The sequence below is a fragment of the Pelodiscus sinensis genome, chromosome 1, assembly GCF_052426305.1.
Source record: "Pelodiscus sinensis isolate ZL-2025 chromosome 1, ASM5242630v1, whole genome shotgun sequence".
Lineage (NCBI taxonomy): Eukaryota > Metazoa > Chordata > Testudines > Trionychidae > Pelodiscus > Pelodiscus sinensis.
The window spans coordinates 318,669,104-318,687,259 of record NC_143052.1 but is presented as its reverse complement, the minus strand read 5'-3'; the positions used below and the strand labels follow the sequence as shown (position 1 = coordinate 318,687,259).

Here is an 18,156-nt window from a genome sequence, read left to right as displayed (position 1 = left end):
TAAAATGCTTATACTCGAGGGGGCTGAACTAAAGTTATGTCAGCGACCTTAATTCTACCATCTCCTAACTTATGAGTGCTGCAATTTGCAAACCTAATAGTGTTTTTAATGTAGGTGTGTGTGTAATAAAAGGTGAGAGGAAAAGAGTCAAGAGAATTTTTTTAAGAAGCATTTGCAACAGATATAATGATTTTAAAAAATGACATGAGCAATGGAGCTGTAAGATTCAGATGGAGAGGGATGATTTTAGACCTATCAGGTTTGAAATATTTAATTTTTTCACAGAGCCCTCTCAGCCTAGAAAGGGTTGGTGCAGTCATTTATCATCAAGGTAAATACATTAAATTCTAAACAAAGAACCTTGTGACTATCTCTTTGTGGCCATTAAAATTTCTGCAGTAATTTTTACAAGCAAACACAGGGTTTCTTACTCTTGTTCAATTTGCTGCTTGGCTCTTACCCACCAGCCCACAGGCCACTGCTGTTTAGTATTTAATTTAGAAAGTGCTTCAGTATGAAGGAGTTAGATAAATGAAAAATAAAATGAAAAATATTCTTCTCTTCACTCTTTTGTATGGGAACATACTAAACGAATTTAGCTGCCTTGTTTTGTTGTTTCCAGTAAAACTGATTAACTGGATAGTGCAAGATTATTAGCACACTCAGGCCATATCTACACTACAGAAAAGTAGTCGTACACTACAGCCACAGTCGATCTTCTGGGGTTCAAATTAGCAGGTCTAGTGAAGACATGTTAATTTGAACTGTGAGGGCGCTCCCGTCAATGCCAGTAGTCCTGCTCCAATGAGTAAGGGGTTAGGAAAAGGGAGAGTGTGGGCCCTTCGACTTCCTGCAGTGTGGATGGTGCCAAAAATTCAGATAAGATACTTCAATTTAAGCTACACAATTAATGTAAGTGAAGTTGCATATCTTAATTTGAACTTATCCCCTAATGTAGACCAGGAGTCTTAGAATAAATTTTGCTTTAAGAGGAAAAATTTAACTAATGCCAGTTTGTTAACTGATGTATAACAATGTGTTATGTATGTGGAATTGTGAGTTTCACTCTGTAGTATGGTCTAGTGTAGCGGTGGGCAAAGAGGGCAAGTGGATCCAGCCTGCGCATGCCTTGCCACTCCCCCGCCCTCAGGCCAACCAGGGCCTGGGGGGGTGGGGAGGAGGGCGCAAAGTGTCTCACTCCCTGCCCTGCAGGGAGCATGAGGTGCTTGCACTCTTAAGTGCTGTGCGCCCCTTGCAGGGAGGGGACAGGGAGTGAAAGACTGTGAGCTCCTCCCTCCCCCAGGCCCTGATTATCCTGGGGAAGCATGTGAAGTCTCCTCCTACCCTCCAAGGGGTGCACAGAGCTTAGAGTGAGAGCACCATGCTCCTGGCAGGGCAGGGGAAAGAAGCCCGTGAACTCTGCTCTTGCCCTGCAAGGGGTACACAATGCTTTCACTCTAAGTGCCGCATGCCCCTTGCAGCGCAGGAGCATGGAGTGAGAGAATTCCCATGCTCCTCCCGCCCCCAGGCCCTGATTGACCTGGGGACAGAGGAACTGAGCAAAGTCTCCTCCTGCCACCAGGAAGGCAGCTGCCTAGGGCATGTCACTTCAGCTCTCTGTGTCTCTATTTGCCTTCTGTTTCCTTTCACATCCAATGTCTTTCTGATCTACTTGTAAGCACTTTCACTGGAGGCTGTATCTTATTGTGTGTTTGTACAGGGTGGCCTTTCTATAACAGTTATACAGTTATAGAAGTTATAATAATTGCAGTACACAAAGTAGTGACTTTGACTCAGAGGCATCTGACAGCTACAAGTAAGATGATTTTAAGACTAAAACCCTAGACAACATTCTCAAGTGCTCTATTTAAAGCTGATCTTAAAAAAAAACCATGCACCCAGTTGGCTGATTTTAAGTATTCATAACTTGAAAAGGATTCCTACACTCTTGCCTTGGTTTGTTCATGACTTAAAAAGCAGGTCGATTCTGAACATTTGATTGTATGTATTGTTCCATAACTGACTGCAAAAGATAATTGTGTTTGTTTTATTGTATGTGTAACATTAACTGATGAAATTTTTGATGATGATGATGAAAACAGAGAGCTATTTCAAGGCATAAGCACCTGGGAATGGAGTTTAAAATGAGTTTTCAGCTTTAACTCTGTATTGCTATTGCTTGAATTCTTGTCTTATCCTGTAAAATACATCTTATGGCCTTATGCCATGGAAAGAACAAGAGAGCGGAGGTAATTGAGTGAGCTCTCTGATGGCATTTGCTGGAAAGCAAGGGGAGTTGACTTAGTGAGGCACTACCTGATTTAAATATCAACTGCAGGTAATTTTTGGGACAGTGGGGGATAATTTGATTAAGCTTTGTATTTGGGATACTTATTTTTAAACACAGTCTGTTGGGAACTCAGGTGGGCAAAATCTTGACAATGACTGGTTATGGGGTCACTCTGATGAAAAAATGTTTGCCAAGGTGGGGCGAAAGGTCCTGAACAGTGCTAAGGGGCAAAAGGAAAGAAACTGAAATTTCTGGCTTGGGGCGGGGAAAAATTCCTTGGATAGAAGGGACTATGAAGGGTTTCTAAGACTAGTGATTGTTGTGTATCAGACAGAACTGAGTGAAAAGTTGTAGAACCAGGTGCTTTATGTGGCCAGACCTCACCAGAGATTCCAAGTTGTCCATGCAGTGGCAAACAAGGGTCAGAGATCAGCAGCAGTTCTAGTCACCAGAGCAGCAGGGAGAGCAACATATTAATTGGATCCAGGCACAGCACCCAGAGCAAAACAGATTCACCCACTGCTTCCAGCAGGAGAGCAGAGGAATTGACAGCTAAGGTCTGTGTCAGCATAGCAATTCAGGAGAGACCTTGCTGTCCTAACTGTTGATATCACTATAGAAGGATAGGTGGTAGAGCCCCAGAACTTCCACTTTACAAAACAAGAAGCCTGATTTGTCTGAACTCCAGAACCACAAAATGGGAATAAATTGGGGACCCACAAACTGATAGGGGGATGGATGGGTGGGAGGAGGCAGAACAAATTGTATGGAGCATACAGTGTCCAAATAGTTGGGACTGTGACTTATACACCCTGAGGTAAATGGTGAGGGAAGGTGTTAACTGTAAATATTTGAACCAGTTCAAACTGATCTTTCCCTTTTCTCCCCTTCTCTCCCCCAAAAGACTATTCCTTAAAACCTAGTGCTTGCCAAGGGGTACAGATCTGCCCAGCCAAGTGATTACACTAGTCGAGGAGGGGAACCTTTTTTGGTTTGGGGGCCACTGACCCACAAAAAAAATCAGTTGGGGGGCCACACGCAAATGAGAAGCACTGACGTGGCCCCTGACCGAGAAGGAAAACGACACTTCCACTATTCCCTTTGAAAACCAGAGCCTAAGGGGGCCCAGGCTAGTCGACTTTGATACAAAAAGATAGATTGGGCCTTGCTACTGCAGGTGCACTGGTAGAAGGGCTCCAATCTACTTTCCCAGCCTATCCCGCCAGGGGCGCTCAGCGAGTGGCGCCCAGCCCTGACCCCTTGGCCCGGCACAGCATGAGGGAGGGGCGCTCCGCGCACACCACAGAACAGGATCTGTACTAGCGGGCCGGAGCTGGCCCCTGCCCCGCTCCTCTCCAGCGCCCCCTTCCTTCCCCGGCCACAGCTGGCCCCTGCCCCGCTCCTCTCCAGCGCCCCCTTCCTTCCCCGGCCACAGCTGGCCCCTGCCCCGCTCCTCTCCAGCGCCCCCTTCCTTCCCCGGCCACAGCTGGCCCCTGCCCCGCTCCTCTCCAGCGCCCCCTTCCTTCCCCGGCCACAGCTAGCCCCTGCCCCGCTCCTCTCCAGCGCCCCCTTCCTTCCCCGGCCACAGCTGGCCCCTGCCCCGCTCCTCTCCAGCGCCCCCTTCCTTCCCCGGCCACAGCTGGCCCCACCTCTCCACCGCCCGCTGGGCCTGGCCACTTGCCTTTCCCTGGTCAGTGTCACTCCCTCCCCTTCCCTGCCCCCAAGGCCAGAGCCGCCTCCTTCCTCCCCCTGGAGGAGCCACCGCCGCCGCCGTGTTTTTCCTCCCGAATGACACGGCAGGATCCCGCTCCCCTCAGACATGCTGTGCGCTGCCCGCGCCTGCAGCGCTGCACCGGGGGCTGCCGAGCCTGTAGGCACCAGCCGCCGCTGAGCAGCAACTTCAGCCGGAGCAGGCAGCCCCGGGGCTGGGGACAGGCTGTGTCTCAGCCCGGCCCGCCCGCTTGGAGCCCAGCTGCGGCAGCGGCACCTTGTGATCTTCTGCCGAGTTAGGGGCAGCTCGCCAGCTGCTGCTGCCGGGGTGTGGGCTCGCCCTGTCTTTCCCCCCGCCTTATCACCTGCCGAGCTCGGAAGGCAGCGATCCCCAGCAGAAAGTTCAGCCATGCAAGCAGCGCGCGGGCAGCTCGGAGAGTAGCTCAGGGGCTTTTGACTCAGCATAAAAAAATATCCCACAAGGGGAGAGGGGGGCTTCCTTGAGCCTGGTTTCTTTGGGCAGATACGATCCCCCTCACAGCGGATCCCAATGCAACTGTCCGTCTGCCTCCTCCTCTACGTTGTAGTCTGTGCAAACTTTTGCAGCCGTCAGGGCACCACTGCCCAGAGCGGATCTATAAAAGCCTTGCGATCCTCTAATCTCAGGCGAGATGGTAAGTGGCTCTCTTGTTTCTTATCACTAGTATTTACAAGACTAATGTAAACCTTTGATGAATCCTACCCTCCCCCATCACCTGCCCCGTTCGCTTTCAAACGTGCTCCCCGACTCCGCACGCTGTACCTAGTGCCCTACTAGATAGCTGACTAGAGCTTACTGTGCATTCCTGAGCCTAAATAGCTTTGCTAGGCAGAGAGATGTAACGTCTCCGTAGGTGGAGGTGCTGCACTAAGTAGATGAGAGTAAGTTGACCCATCTTCTTCCCCAGCCCGTGTTGTTTGCCTGGGGGTGCTCCCACTGCAGCATTATTTTGTAATCACCTGTAATTCCCCTTGTCCCGGGACATCCAGGCACAACTGAAGGGAAGAAAAGAATCGGAGCAAACTTCTCAGTGTAACTTCAGGAGGCTTTTCAAGGGCTCACTGGCACCGAAGTTTTGTATGTTGCACCCTCTCACTTGTGAGTGCAAGCTCTTCGGAAGAAGGGCTATGTTTTTCTTGCTGCGGACAGACATACCCAGATCCTTACCTTTTGCTTCTCATTGTGTCAGTAACATTGGCTGATACGGTGAAAGCTACCTAAATTGACTGGCTCGCCTTCAAAAACTCTGCCGCGGGACGTCTGACTGATCTAAACACTTGGATGGAAAGATTTGAATAGTTTGATTTAAGATTTTCCTGTTGGATGGTTTGTTTATTTTTGAATTAGGCAGTGGTAGTGAATGGCTCTTGTTTACTAGACTTTCCTGTAAGGTTCTTGCACCCCAGCATGTACCTTTTTCCTTTGAAAGGAGCACAACGAGCCCAAGGGAAGGAGAATGTAACAAACAATGAATGGAACCCAAACCCAAAGTGTAAATACAACTAGTGCTACAGCTGCTATTTCAGGGGTTCAGAGCTTCAAACAGCTGTGGCAAACCTCTCTACAGCTGCTGTTTGCTGCTGGAAGCCCTGAAAGGTTTTGGCAACAGGCAGGACTGTATCAAGTGTCCCATTGTGAGATTTTTGTAACTTCCCTCCTTCTGTTGTAATGGATTTTTTCAGATTAGCTACATTTGTATGTGTCTCCAGCCCCAGGCACTGGGTACATATCCTTTTTCTAGAGGCCACTTGTGCAAACAGGGAATGATGGCAGCTGCTTTTTTCAGAACTCAGTTAGTTACTAGGATGTGCCCCACCCTACAGGTCTGCAGTACCTAAGTAAGACAATTGATGACCAATTAGCAGCTCCTTCTTCCAGATCATAAAGTGAAGGTAATAATGTGCATGTCAAATAAAGCAGTGACCTCTTCTGAATGTGCTGATGTGACTATAAACTCTTCTGGTGATGAATGCTCATAGGAAAGTACCACTGACCAGAATTTGGTGAACCCTGCTTATACATAAAGATAATAAGGGAAGAATCTTCTGGTTCGGAAAAGGTAGTACCGTAGTTTCTTGACTGGGATGCTACAGTCTTTTGTACTGTTGCCTCTCATGTAGTTTTGAGTATGAAGTCCTACTTTTCAACATTCCATTATAGCTTCTTGCTGATGGAAATCCCAAGACTGCAGCTAGGCGGTTCCTTCTTTTAAAAGGAACCAAAATTAAGATGACAACCTTTTTCAGTTGGCTGAAGTTTTTGTTCCTATTCATTTATTCTCTAACATCATGTCAAAGACTGTGCTTTTATCATTTGTTAGTTTTTTTATTTTTTTGCATCTTGAAGTTTTAGTTAATTTGGAGAAATATTTAGTTTCAACTTTGGGGCATAGGAACGGCCATACTGGGTCATATCAAAGTCTATCTAGCTCAGATCCTGTCTTCCCACAAGGGCCAATGTAAGGGGTCATAAGTCTGGTAATCTTTTATATTCATCAGATGGTCACCACAAGAAGCCATGGAGAAGTTCTGTAGAGCTAGGAAAATGTGTTCTGGAGGAAGAAGAAAGCATATAACTGAAACTATTTCTATCCCTGATGCACTCAGTCTTTTGCTTAAAATAATGTGTGTTTATAATAAAGACACACTCCCAGTGGTTTCGCTGAAGCTGTTGAACATTTTATTAAGCTTCACATTCTTTTTGTCTGCTCATTTCTCATCATAAAAAGTGTAGGATGGCCAACTATCACTGAACTGTTCTAAGGAGGCAGCTCCCTTATCCAACTCTCACCCAAACAGGCTCTTCAGTAGAACTGGAGAAGTCTCTGAAATAATTTACCTTAAATCTCTTAAAAATAATCCTCTTTTCACATGGACAATGGGTGGAGTTCAGCAACTGATGGTATAAAGTTAGTTTTCTCCCTTGTTTATGATCAGTTTGAAAACATTTCATTTTTTCCCTCAGTGGAAAATCTGTATAGCAGGGGTGGGGAGCCTCAGGGCTGGATGCAGCCCCTGGCTTGCCTGTATCCAGCCCCTAAAGCTCAGGACACCTTTCACTCACCCCCGGCATTCAGGAGCCTGAGCTTGTGCTCTAGCACTCCGGCTGCCTCCCTGCAGGGCTGGAGCACACAAAATATATTAGGTTGGGTCCCCCAAGCTCTGATGTGGGAGGGGAATACGGGGAATGTCTTTCTCCTCCGACAGGGGCCACATCAGTGAGGAGTTTGGTTTTTTTTGCACTTTTCACTTGTCCAGCCCCCAACTGATTTTACTATGGGTCAGTGGCCCCTGACTCCGTAAAGGTTCTCCACCCCTGCTGGTTATCACTGCCACTAAGTCTCATCTTGGGAATTTCCAAAGCAGAGAACTAATATGTGTGAAAGTATTACCAAATTGATTTCTTGTCCACTTGGATGACTTGACTTGAGGATTAAGCATGGAACCTTTATGATTTGTCCAGGAGGTGCTGTTCTTCCTTAAAGCACACACTGTGTACTGGAGCTGCTGCTGAGTGTAGCTATCTCTCTCCCCCACCCCTCTTCCTAAAGTAGGTCAGTGACTAATAGGCCTGATGGTACTCAACTAGGGCATGTCTACACTACAGAGTTAGTTCGAACTAACTAAGTTCGAATTAGTTAATTCGAACTAAGCTAATTTGAACTAACTCGTCTAGAACTAAAAACTAGTTCGAATTAGCGTTTTGCTAATTCGAACTAGCAAGTCCACATTGAGTGGACCCTGAACAGGGCTTAAGGATGGCCGGAAGCAGTGCCGGCAGGGCATCAGAGGAGGACTTAGAGCGTGGAGATGCTGTCTCAGGCTAGCCGAGGGCTGTGCTTAAAGGGACCCGACCCCCACCCCGGACAGACAGTTCTCAGGGGTGCCCCGCTTGAAAACCAGTCCTGGCTTGGAGTGCCCGGAGTGCCCACACTGGGCACATCACACCACTCGGCCATCAGACTGGCTGCACTTGCCGCAGGCTGCCATCTGGGGAGAGGGGGTAATTGGGGGGCTGCAGGAGAGCTTCCACCCCCAGAAGCCCACAGAGCCAGCCCAGTCCTCCCCATCGGGGGCTCGTACCCCATTCCTCCCTCACCTCCTTCCACTTACCCCTCCCTAGCCCGCCTTCCTGATGTACAAAATAAAGATAATGTTTCTTCCAACATTGACTCTGTCTTTATTGAACAAAACTGGGGGAGACTGGGAAAAGGAGGTGGGAGAGGGGAAGAGAAAGGCTGGAAGAGGGGAGGGCAACTTACATGATCAGGGGTTGGGAACAGGTCCCAGATGAAGAGAGGCTACAGAGACTGGGACTGTTCAGCTTAGAAAAGAGGAGATGGAGCGGGGACAGGATAGAGGTCTCTAAAAGCAGGGGTTGGGTGGAGAGGGTGCATACAGAAAAGTTCTTCATTAGTTCTCATAAAGAAGGACTAGAGGACACCAAAGGAAAGGAATGGGTAGCAAGCTTCAAACTAGTAAGAGAAAGTTGTTGTTCACAAAGCAAATAGTTAACCTGTGGAACTCCTTGCTGCAGGAGGCTGTGAAGGCTACAACTAGAACAGAGTTTAAAGGGAAGTGAGATCAAGTCATGGAGGTTGGGTCCATGGAGTAGTCTTAGCCAGAGGGTAGGAGTGGTGTCCCTGCCCAAAGTTTGTGGTAGGCTGGAGAGGGATGGCACGAGACCAATGGCTTGGTCACTGTCTTCGGTCCATCCCCTCCAGGGTCCCTAGGGTTGGCCGCTGTCGGCAGACAGGCTACTGGGCTAGATGGACCTTTGGTCTGACCCAGGACGGCCATTGTAAGCTCAGGGCTCAGGGTCAGGGGTCTCAGTGGACCCCCTTGATTTTCATGCACACCTGCTCCTGGGTGGCCAGGCTGGCAGCTCTCCTGCCCTAGACGGCCACTTTCCTTTGCCTAGTGCGGAGATCGTGGACAAGGTCCATGATGTCTGCACTAGCCCAGGAAGGTGCCTGCCTCTTGCGGTCCCGGGCAAGCTCCCAGGAGCCGCCAGCCTGGTCCTGGGAAGAGGGGGTGGGCTGGGGGGCATCGGGTGGGTGGCTCTGTGCCGTGGCAGGTGCAGGGTCTGCTGGCTGGGTGCTGGCAGGCTTGCACCTGGCACGGGCACCGTAGCCAGCCCGTGCCCCTTTAACGGGTCCGGGGCCGGGAGGGGGGCATAGAGTTTCCCTGGTGTTGGCCAGATGGCCACCAGGGAGACCTGGGGAGGACTAGCCTCCCACTAGTTCGAATTAAGGGGCTACACACCTCTTAATTCAAACTAGTAAGTTCGAACTAGGCTTAATCCTCGTAAAATGTGGTTTTCCTAGTTCGAACTAAGCGCTCTGCTAGTTCGATTTAAATTCGAACTAGCGGAGCGCTAGTGTAGTGCCTATGAATGTTAGTTCGAACTAACATTTTAGTGTAGACATACCCCCATTTATCAACAGAATTATTGTCTCATAGGGGGTAGTGATGCTAGTTTGTAACTAAAAAAACCCTTAAAAAACAATGAATGGTCCTGTAGCACCTTAAAGACTAACAAAAAATATAGATAGTATCGTGCTCAGGAAAGCTCATGATACTATCCATATTTTTTGTTAGTCTCTAAGGTCCTACAGGACCATTTGTTGTTTTTTCAGGTTTTTTTTAAACGGAATTATTGCTTCAGGTTGTAGACTAAAGGCCTGTTTATGAAGCCAAAGGACATTGTCAAGTTAACATTCCCAATGGGTGCAATTAGGGGACAGGCACAGACGCTGTCTTTAGTAAGGATGTTAACTTTTGAGTAAACGACTAAGCGTGTATTCGATACAGTTTATATCTAGTACATGATTAGTCGATAAGGGGCCGCTGCAGCTCTACAGTTTAAATGTAGTAGGAGCTGGGCGTGAGCCAGGACTGCTGCACCTCTGCCTCCCTCCATTGTGGAGATGGTACTGGGGGAACCAGCACTGGTCCCTGCTTCTGCCCCTCTTGATGTCTCTGATATACTTGACTCGGCTATCCAATAAGCCTAGGTTTATCGGGTGGTCTCCAATTTGATGATTCTTTTGCATCCCTAGTCTATAGGTCACTACAAGTACTTTCATGTGCTGTTTATTTTTTTAACTTGGTTTGATTTGAGGTGTTGATATGCAGTAGAATTAATTATGTGTGGCTTACACAATTGAATTGAAGGTGGGCAGTAGTTATTTATTTTTCTCTGTAAATAATTCCATGTGTGATAACTATAAAGCACAGAGCTACATTGGTGTTAAATTGTTCCAATGCAGCTTTTAAAAATACACCAGAGAGATTAAATACAAATACACTACAATGCCTTGGATTGACCATCATGATTATGATATTATAGAATTCCAGACATAGCTACAGAGGAATCCAAGTCTTTTGAGGCCATTATAAAAAAAATCCAGATTGTGGGTTGCCAGATGAATGACAACCTGTGCTTTTGTATTTTTTAAACACCTTTTGGATTATAGTTGTCCGTGAACTCAAGCAGAATGAACTAGAGTTACTGAAAGAGCATAGTTATAATATGGACTCAATGTATCTTTTAACCAAAGATAACCTCTTTGGTACAGTGGAGGATTCCAGAGTGTCTTCTTTTAGTCTGAAAGATGTTGGCATATGTGTAATTTGTGCTTAGCTAAGACTGAGGTGGATTTGGACAAGAAACACTAGATAAAGGGCAGCACTTAGCATTTTTGGAAATGTAATGACTATCAATCTAAACCAGACTGCTTCCTGCTGAGGATATTAAGAATATAAATGATGTATTTAAAGACCACATCCTTGTGACTTCTTTGTCATCTTGAAAGTACAGGTGTTGATGACTCAGCTACCCAGTTTAGCAAATATATATATATTTTTAAATTACAGTAGTTTGGGGTTGCCTGCAGTAGTTGTTATGCATCTGATGATATTTTAGTAGACTCTTCATAGGAAATCCATTGAAGTTAGAGATTTACACATGGTGGGCTTTCAGGTTTAGGCCCTTCCCATCTTCAGTCTCCCCATGTGTCCTTCATGCACCTAGCACAGATACAGTGTTCATTTAGTAAAAGGATTTAAAAATTAAATATTCTAAATAATACTTAGCACCTATTTGCTACTTTCAAATGCATATGTCTAGCAGCTACAGGCTGTCACTATTTCTTTGGACTTAAGCTGAAACAAAAGACAGGACCTTGCAACACTTTAAAGACTAACACAATGGTTTATTAGGTGACGAGCTTTCGTGGGACAGATCTTCTGAATTGATCTGAGGAAGTGGGTCTGGCCCACGAAAGCACATTGCCTAATAAACCATCTTGTTTGTCTTTAAAGTGCTGCATAGTCCTGTCTTTTGTTTCAGCTAGACCAGACTAACAGGGCTGCATCTCTATCACTATTTGGACTTAAGGTGACCAACCATTCCAAATTAAGAGGGTGTCAGTCAGTCAAATTCAGAGTTGAAGTCAGTGTCCTGAGTGGAATGACTCCATGAAAGCATTTGCTCTGGCTTCTGTGTGGCACTGTTCCATGTCTGTCTGAGGTTCAGGGGTGGCACAGCCTCATACCAGTGATGTGGAATGAGTTGGGCAGCTGGTGAACCTGCAGCTGGAGGAGGCTAGCTCCAACCAACCCCCCTCACCCACAGACTCATCCCTTTTCCTGACAGAGCCCTCCCCCGCCCTCTTCCTCACAGCCACTAGCCCCGGAGCACTGAGTGGATAGCACACAGCTTTGTCACCCCACTCCCATAGTGCAGGGCAGGTGGGCAGCACATGGCTTCCCCCACCCCCAGCCTCTGAGAGTAGTGCGGGCAGAGAACAGCCCTCCCTTCCCTCTCTTCCCCCCCAGTAACCAAGTGCAGGGTCACACTAGCCCCAGCACACGGTGGTCAATCCCAGAGCCTTCAGCCACATTTCCCTCACCCCAAGTGCTGGCTAGCACAGCCAAGGGCCCCCAGCATTGGGTGGCAGGCACCAACTACCCCAAGTCTAAGGTTACCATATTTAAACTTTCAAAAAAGAGGACAGTGTATCTGTATCAGTATCTACCAACTCACATTGTATGAATGTGTTATATACTCTACAACACAAAATAAACATCTTTGTCCTGTCCCCTACCCATCCCTTCCCTGAGACCGTGATCACCCTTCCTCCATCCTCCCTCCTATTCCCTTCATCAGGCTGGGTTGGATGTGAGAGGTGGGTGAGCAGAGGCAATGGTTGTAGGAGGCAGGGGAAAGCAATGCCTTTCCGTACTGCCCAGCTGGCCCCACTCACACTCCACTCCCAGACCACATTCAGTGTGGGTTTCACAGTCTCCAGGGGCTGTGTGGGCTTCGGCATAGCCAAAGTTGGGACAATGTTTCCAACCCTCCTCTGGGGAAGGCTGGGGCCACATTCTGTTCTTCCTTCCCATGCTCAGAGAGGAGAGAAGGCTTGGGTTGTATACCTCCCACAGCGGGAGGGTGGTCTGTCCCTATAAGTGGGAGAGCTTGGCTCCCCTTGGGGTCCTTGGTGGCAGAGGCAGGGCCTCAGGCAGTAGAGGCAGGGCTGGGGGATTGCCTTCCTCAGCCCTAAGTTCTTGCCTCCCTCAGCCTGGACTCATCGGTTAACCCTCTTGATTACATGCAGCCCCTGCTCCACGCATATGGGGAGCTGGCTTTGGCTCACCTCCTCCCCATTTCCCCTGGGTGTAAACATGTACATTTCTGCAGATACATATTTACACAAATAAACACATTTTAGCATCCTTAGTTTGGGGTATGGGAGGGTTCTTGGGGTTGGAACGGGGGTTGGGGTTCAGGATTCGGGTGGTGCTTACCTAAGACAGCTCCTGGGAAATTGCTGTGAGGTCCCTGTAGCTCCTTGGCAGGGTGCCAGGGATGCTTTGTGCACTGTCTCACTTGCAGGCACCTCCCTTACAACTCCCATTGGTTATAGTTCCCAGCCAGTGGGAGCTGTGGCGCTGGTGGTTGGGGTAGGGGCAGTGGCAGAGCCTCCCTGGCTCCCTGTATGCTAGGGATCTGCCAGCCATTTCCTGAGGGGTCAGGGCAGGTAGGGAGTCTGCCTTAGTCCCACTGCTCTTCTGACTGGACTTTTAACAGCCTGGTTGGCATGGCAGTGCTGACTAAAGCCACCAGGATTCCTTTCCAACCTGGCATTCTAGTTCTAAACCAGATACCTGGCCACCCTAACTGAGGTGTACCGTAGCCCTGCCTCACCAAGATGTGCCCTGTCCCCTTGAGACTCCGCTCCTTAGCCAGGCCACAACTCAGAACCACACCATAGTAAGAGCTGCCCAGGGAGCCTAGGCCGCTGTGGGAAGCTCTGGACCCTCCACTTGCTATGAGCTCCTCATAGTGGCTTAGAGGGTGGGCATATGGACTGGGAGCTGCTACCATGGCCCAGCTCCAGCTTCTGGCCTTCATAAGGTGGGGGGCCTCAGGGAGAAGAAGGAGCATTTAGGGTGGGGACCTAGGGAAAAGGAAGGATAGGTGCCAGAGCAACAAGGAGGCAGGGATCCCAATTTTGTCCAGGAGCTCCCTGAACTCTTTTCTTTCTGCTATCGGGGCGGATATACGGCAGGGCGAATGGGGTGGCCGCCCCGGGCCCCGCGCGTCAGAAAGCCCCGCGCATGCGCCGTGGTGCCACCGCGCATGCGCATGGTGTCACTGCGCGTGCGCCATGGCAAAGAGGGGCCCCGCGGATTTATGCTGCCCGGGGCCCCGCAGAACAGTCATCTGCCCCTGTCTGCTATTATCAACTCTCCCCTCCCTTCCCCCACCATTTGCTAACCCAAACTCCCTCTTACTGCTGAATAACTTTGGCTGCTCCTTTCTTGGGCTTCTTCCATTAGCTTCTATTAAGCTCTGACTCTCCACTAGGAATGGCATATAAGGTTAATTGACCTACTTTAACCTTCTCTACCTTGGGATGGTTTGTTCACTCTACACAGGGTGCAACAGACATCTGAAGTATATATAATTATCTGTTGTGAAACAATATTTGTAGAGTTACTCAATCTCAATATGTGTATCAGATATTAAATATCAAAAGTTTAAAGAATCATAGAATCATAGAACTGGAAGAGACCACAGAAGGTCATCAAGTCCAGCCCCCTGCTCTAGGCAGGACCAATTCCAGCTAAATCAACCTGGCCAGGACTTTGTCAAGCCGAGACTTAAACACCTCTAGGAATGGAGACTCCACTACTTCCCTAGGTAACCCATTCCAGTGCTTCACCACCCTCCTAGTGAAATAGTTTTTCCTAATATCCAACCTGGACCTCTCCCACCACAACTTGAGACCATTGCTCCTTGTTCTGCCATCTGTCACTACTGAGAACAGCTTCTCTCCATCCTCTTTGGAACCTCCCTTCAGGAAGTTGAAGGCTGCTATCAAATCCCCCCTCACTCTTTGCTTCTGCAGGCTAAACAAACCCAAGTCCCTCAGCCTCTCCTCATAAGTCATATGCTCCAGCCCCCTAATCATTTTGGTTGCCCTCCGCTGGACCCTCTCCAATTCGTCCAATTCTTTTTGTAGTGGAGGGCCCAGAACTGGACACAATACTCCAGATGCGGCCTCACCAAAGCCGAATAAAGGGGAATGATGATATCTCTGGATCTGCTGGCAATGCTCCTCTTAATGCAACCTAATATGCCATTAGCCTTCTTGGCTACAAGGGCACACTGTTGACTCATATCTAGCTTCTCATCCACTGTAACCCCCAGGTCCTTTTCTGCAGAACTACTACTTAACCGGTTGGTCCCCAGCTTGTAACTATGCTTGGGATTCTTCCGTCCCAAGTGCAGGACTCTACACTTGTCCTTGTTGAACCTCATCATCAGATTTCTTGTGGCCCAATCCTCCAATTTGTCTAAGTCATTCTGTACCCTATCTCTGCCCTTAAGCGTATCTACCTCTTCCCCCAGTTTAGTGTCATCCGCAGACTTGCTGAGGGTGCAATCCATCCCCTCATCCAGATCATTAATAAAGATATTGAACAAAACCGGTCCTAGAACCGAACCTTGGGGCACTCCGCTAGAAACCGACCTCCATCCTGACATCGAGCCATTGATCACTACCTGCTGGGCCCGGCCTTCTAGCCATCTTTCTATCCATCTTACCATCCATTTATCCAATCCACAATCCCTTAACTTGCTGGCAAGAATATTGTGGGAGACCATATCAAAAGCCTTGCTAAAGTCAAGGTATATCACATCCACTGACTTCCCCATGTCCACCGAGCCAGTTACCTCATCATAGAAGCTAATCAGATTGGTCAGGCACGACTTGCCCTTCGTGAATCCATGCTGACTATTCCTAATCACTTTCCTCTCATCCAAGTGCCTCAATATGGATTCCTTAAGGATCCCTTCCATGATTTTTCCAGGAACCGAGGTAAGACTGACCGGCCTATAGTTCCCTGGATCGTCCTTCTTCCCTTTTTTGAAGATGGGCACTACATTTGTCTTTTTCCAGTCATCCGGGATTTCTCCCGATCTCCACGACTTTTCAAAGATAATAGCCAAAGGCTCCACAATGACATTTGCCAACTCCCTCATTACCCTCGGATGCACTAAGTCCAGACCCATGGATTTATGTACGTTTAGCTTTTCTAAATAGTTCCTAACCTGTTCTTTACCCACCACGGGCTGTCCATCTTCATCCCATCTTGCGTCACTTGGCGCAGAAGTCCAGGAGCCGACCTTGTCTGTGAATACAGAGGCAAAGAAAGCATTGAGTACTTCAGCTTTCCCAACATCATCTGTCACTAGGTTACCTCCTTCATCCATTAGGGGCCACACACCCTCTCTGATCACCTTCTTCTTGTTAACATGCCTGTAGAAACCTTTCTTGTTATCCTTCACATCCTTAGCCAGTCGCAATTCCATTTATGCTTTTGCCTTCCTGATAACCCCCCGGCATTCTCGAGCTATACCTTTAAACTCCTCCCTGGTCATTTATCCAAGTTTCCACTCTTTGTAAGCTTCCCTTTTGGGCTTAAGTTCACCAAGGATTTCCCCTGTAAGCTAGTCCGGTCTCCTACCATGTTTGCCTCTCTTGCTACGCGTCGGGATGGTTTATTTCTGTGCCTTCAATAAGGCTTCTTTAAAATACTGCCAGCTGTCCTGGACTCCTTTCCCCTTCATGTTAACATCCCAGGGGATTCTGCCCATCAGATCTTGGAGGGAGTCAAAATCTGCTTTTTTGAAGTCCAAGGTGTGTATTTTACTACTCTCTTTTCTTCCTTTCGTCAGGATCCTGAAATCTACCATCTCATGATCACTGCTTCCCAGGTTGTTACCCACCTCTACTTCCCCTATTAGTTCCTTCCTATTTGTGAGCAGAAGGTCAAGCTACTCATGGCCCCTGGTCGGATCCTTCAGCACCTGTGTCAAGAAGTTATCCCCAGCATTCTCCAAAAACTTCCTGGATTGCCTGTGTACTGCCGTATAGGTTTCCCAGCAGATGTCAGGGTGATTAAAGTCCTCCACGAGAACCAGGGCCTGCGATCTGGAAGCTTCTCTCAGTTGTCTGAAAAAAGCCTCATCCACCTCATCCACCTGATTCTCCATTTGAAACATGGGTCCTCCTTTCTTGTCCCTTCCTCTCTGCATTTCTTCCCGGTATCTGACTTTCCCACTCCCCTCAGGGTTTTGGTCACCGTCCCCCGACGAACCTAGTTTAAAGCCCTCCTCACTAAGTTTGCAAGCCTGCCCGCGAAGATGCTCCTTCCTCTCTTTGTTAGGGGGATCCCATCTCTTCCTAACAATCCTTGCACCCGGAACAGAGTCCCATGGTCGAAGAAACCAAAGCCCTCTCTGCGACACCATCTGCGCAACCATGCATTTACGTCCTCAGTTCGACGATCCCTGCCCAGTCCTTTCCCTTCAACAGGGAGGATGGAGGAGAATACCACTTGCGCTCCAAATTCTTGGATCCTTCTTCCTAGCGCTACATAATCCGCAGTAACACTCTCAAGATCATTCTTGGCCGTATCATTAGTTCCCACGTGGAGAAGCAGGAAGGGGTAGCAATCCGAAGGTTTGATCAGTTTGGTAAGCCTCTCAGTGACATCCTGAATGCGAGCTCCCGATAAGCAGCACACCTCTCGAGATTCCAGGTCCGGACGGCAGAGGGATGGCTCAGTCCCTCTTAGAAGGGAGTCCCCGACCACCATCACCCGTCGTTTCCTTTTGGGCGTGGTGGCCGTGGAACTCCCATCCGTAAGACTACGCATCCCATGCCTTCCAGTAGATGGTGTTCCCTTCTGGTTTCTTCCTTGTGAGGTCCCTTCCAGAGCTTTCAGCACTGCAGAGTCTGTGGAGAGAGCTTGAAAGCGATTGCTTACCTCTATAGCATCGGGGGATTCCCGTGCTGGCCTTTTTCCCCTTCTAGAAGTTACATGCTGCCAGTTCTCTTTTTGGTCACGTACTGCCCTCTCTGGCTCTTCTGCCTGCCGTGCTTGAAGGATTAAATGCTGCCTTCTATCGAGGAAGTCTTCATGCTCTCTGATCAAGTGTAGGGTCGACACTTGGGCCTCCAGTCCTCTAATTTTTTCTTCCAAAATGTCGACCATGTTGCACTTGGTACAGATGAAATCCGTTCTTTCTTCCGGGAGGAAGACAAACATGGCACACGCTGTGCAGGTAACAACAGCAGACCCATCACCAACCATCGCTGCTGTCCTGGAAAAGGGATTTAAAAAGAAAGGCAGGAGAACCTCCCGCCTTCCCTCTCCCCTTCCCAACTCCCTCTCAAAACTCCCTGTTAGCAATCACCTGTTCACAAGCTCCTTGGTCGCTTGCCCACTGCCTTATAAAGCCCCTCCCCCTACCAAGATATAATACAATCAGAATGGAACAGAGCAACCTACTTTTCAACTGTTTCAATAACATAATAGGCTTGGGGTGTGACATCATAGTCTACTGTCATATTCTGGGATAAACTGATATGTTTATTTCAATGTAGTTGAGAGAAGACTCTAGTGTGGGCCATGATAAATGTAGTATGTTTCATTGAGTATTTGTGTAATGAAAGTTTAGGCGTACACTATATACATTATGTGAAGACTAATTTTTTTAAAATACCCTGGCTATATTTAATCTAAGTTGCTAAAAA

At 48.2% G+C, this 18,156-nt stretch overlaps 1 protein-coding gene across 6 annotated transcripts in view; it reads left to right on the top strand.

Moving 5' to 3' along the window:
• Positions 1–4,046: 4,046 nt before the first annotated feature.
• The window catches only part of PDGFD (platelet derived growth factor D), a 208,380-nt gene continuing 194,270 nt past the window's right edge, over positions 4,047–18,156 (top strand). For 2 of the 6 annotated variants that reach the window (XM_089775669.1, XM_089775667.1), the window contains exon 1: positions 4,051–4,674. In XM_089775669.1, the coding sequence (XP_089631795.1) occupies positions 4,551–4,674 (124 nt within the window). In that variant the 5' untranslated portion in view covers positions 4,051–4,550. Of the gene's footprint in view, positions 4,675–18,156 lie in introns of all 6 variants that reach the window. The other 4 variants (XM_089775665.1, XM_089775668.1, XM_089775666.1 and 1 more) reach the window with 4 other exon arrangements.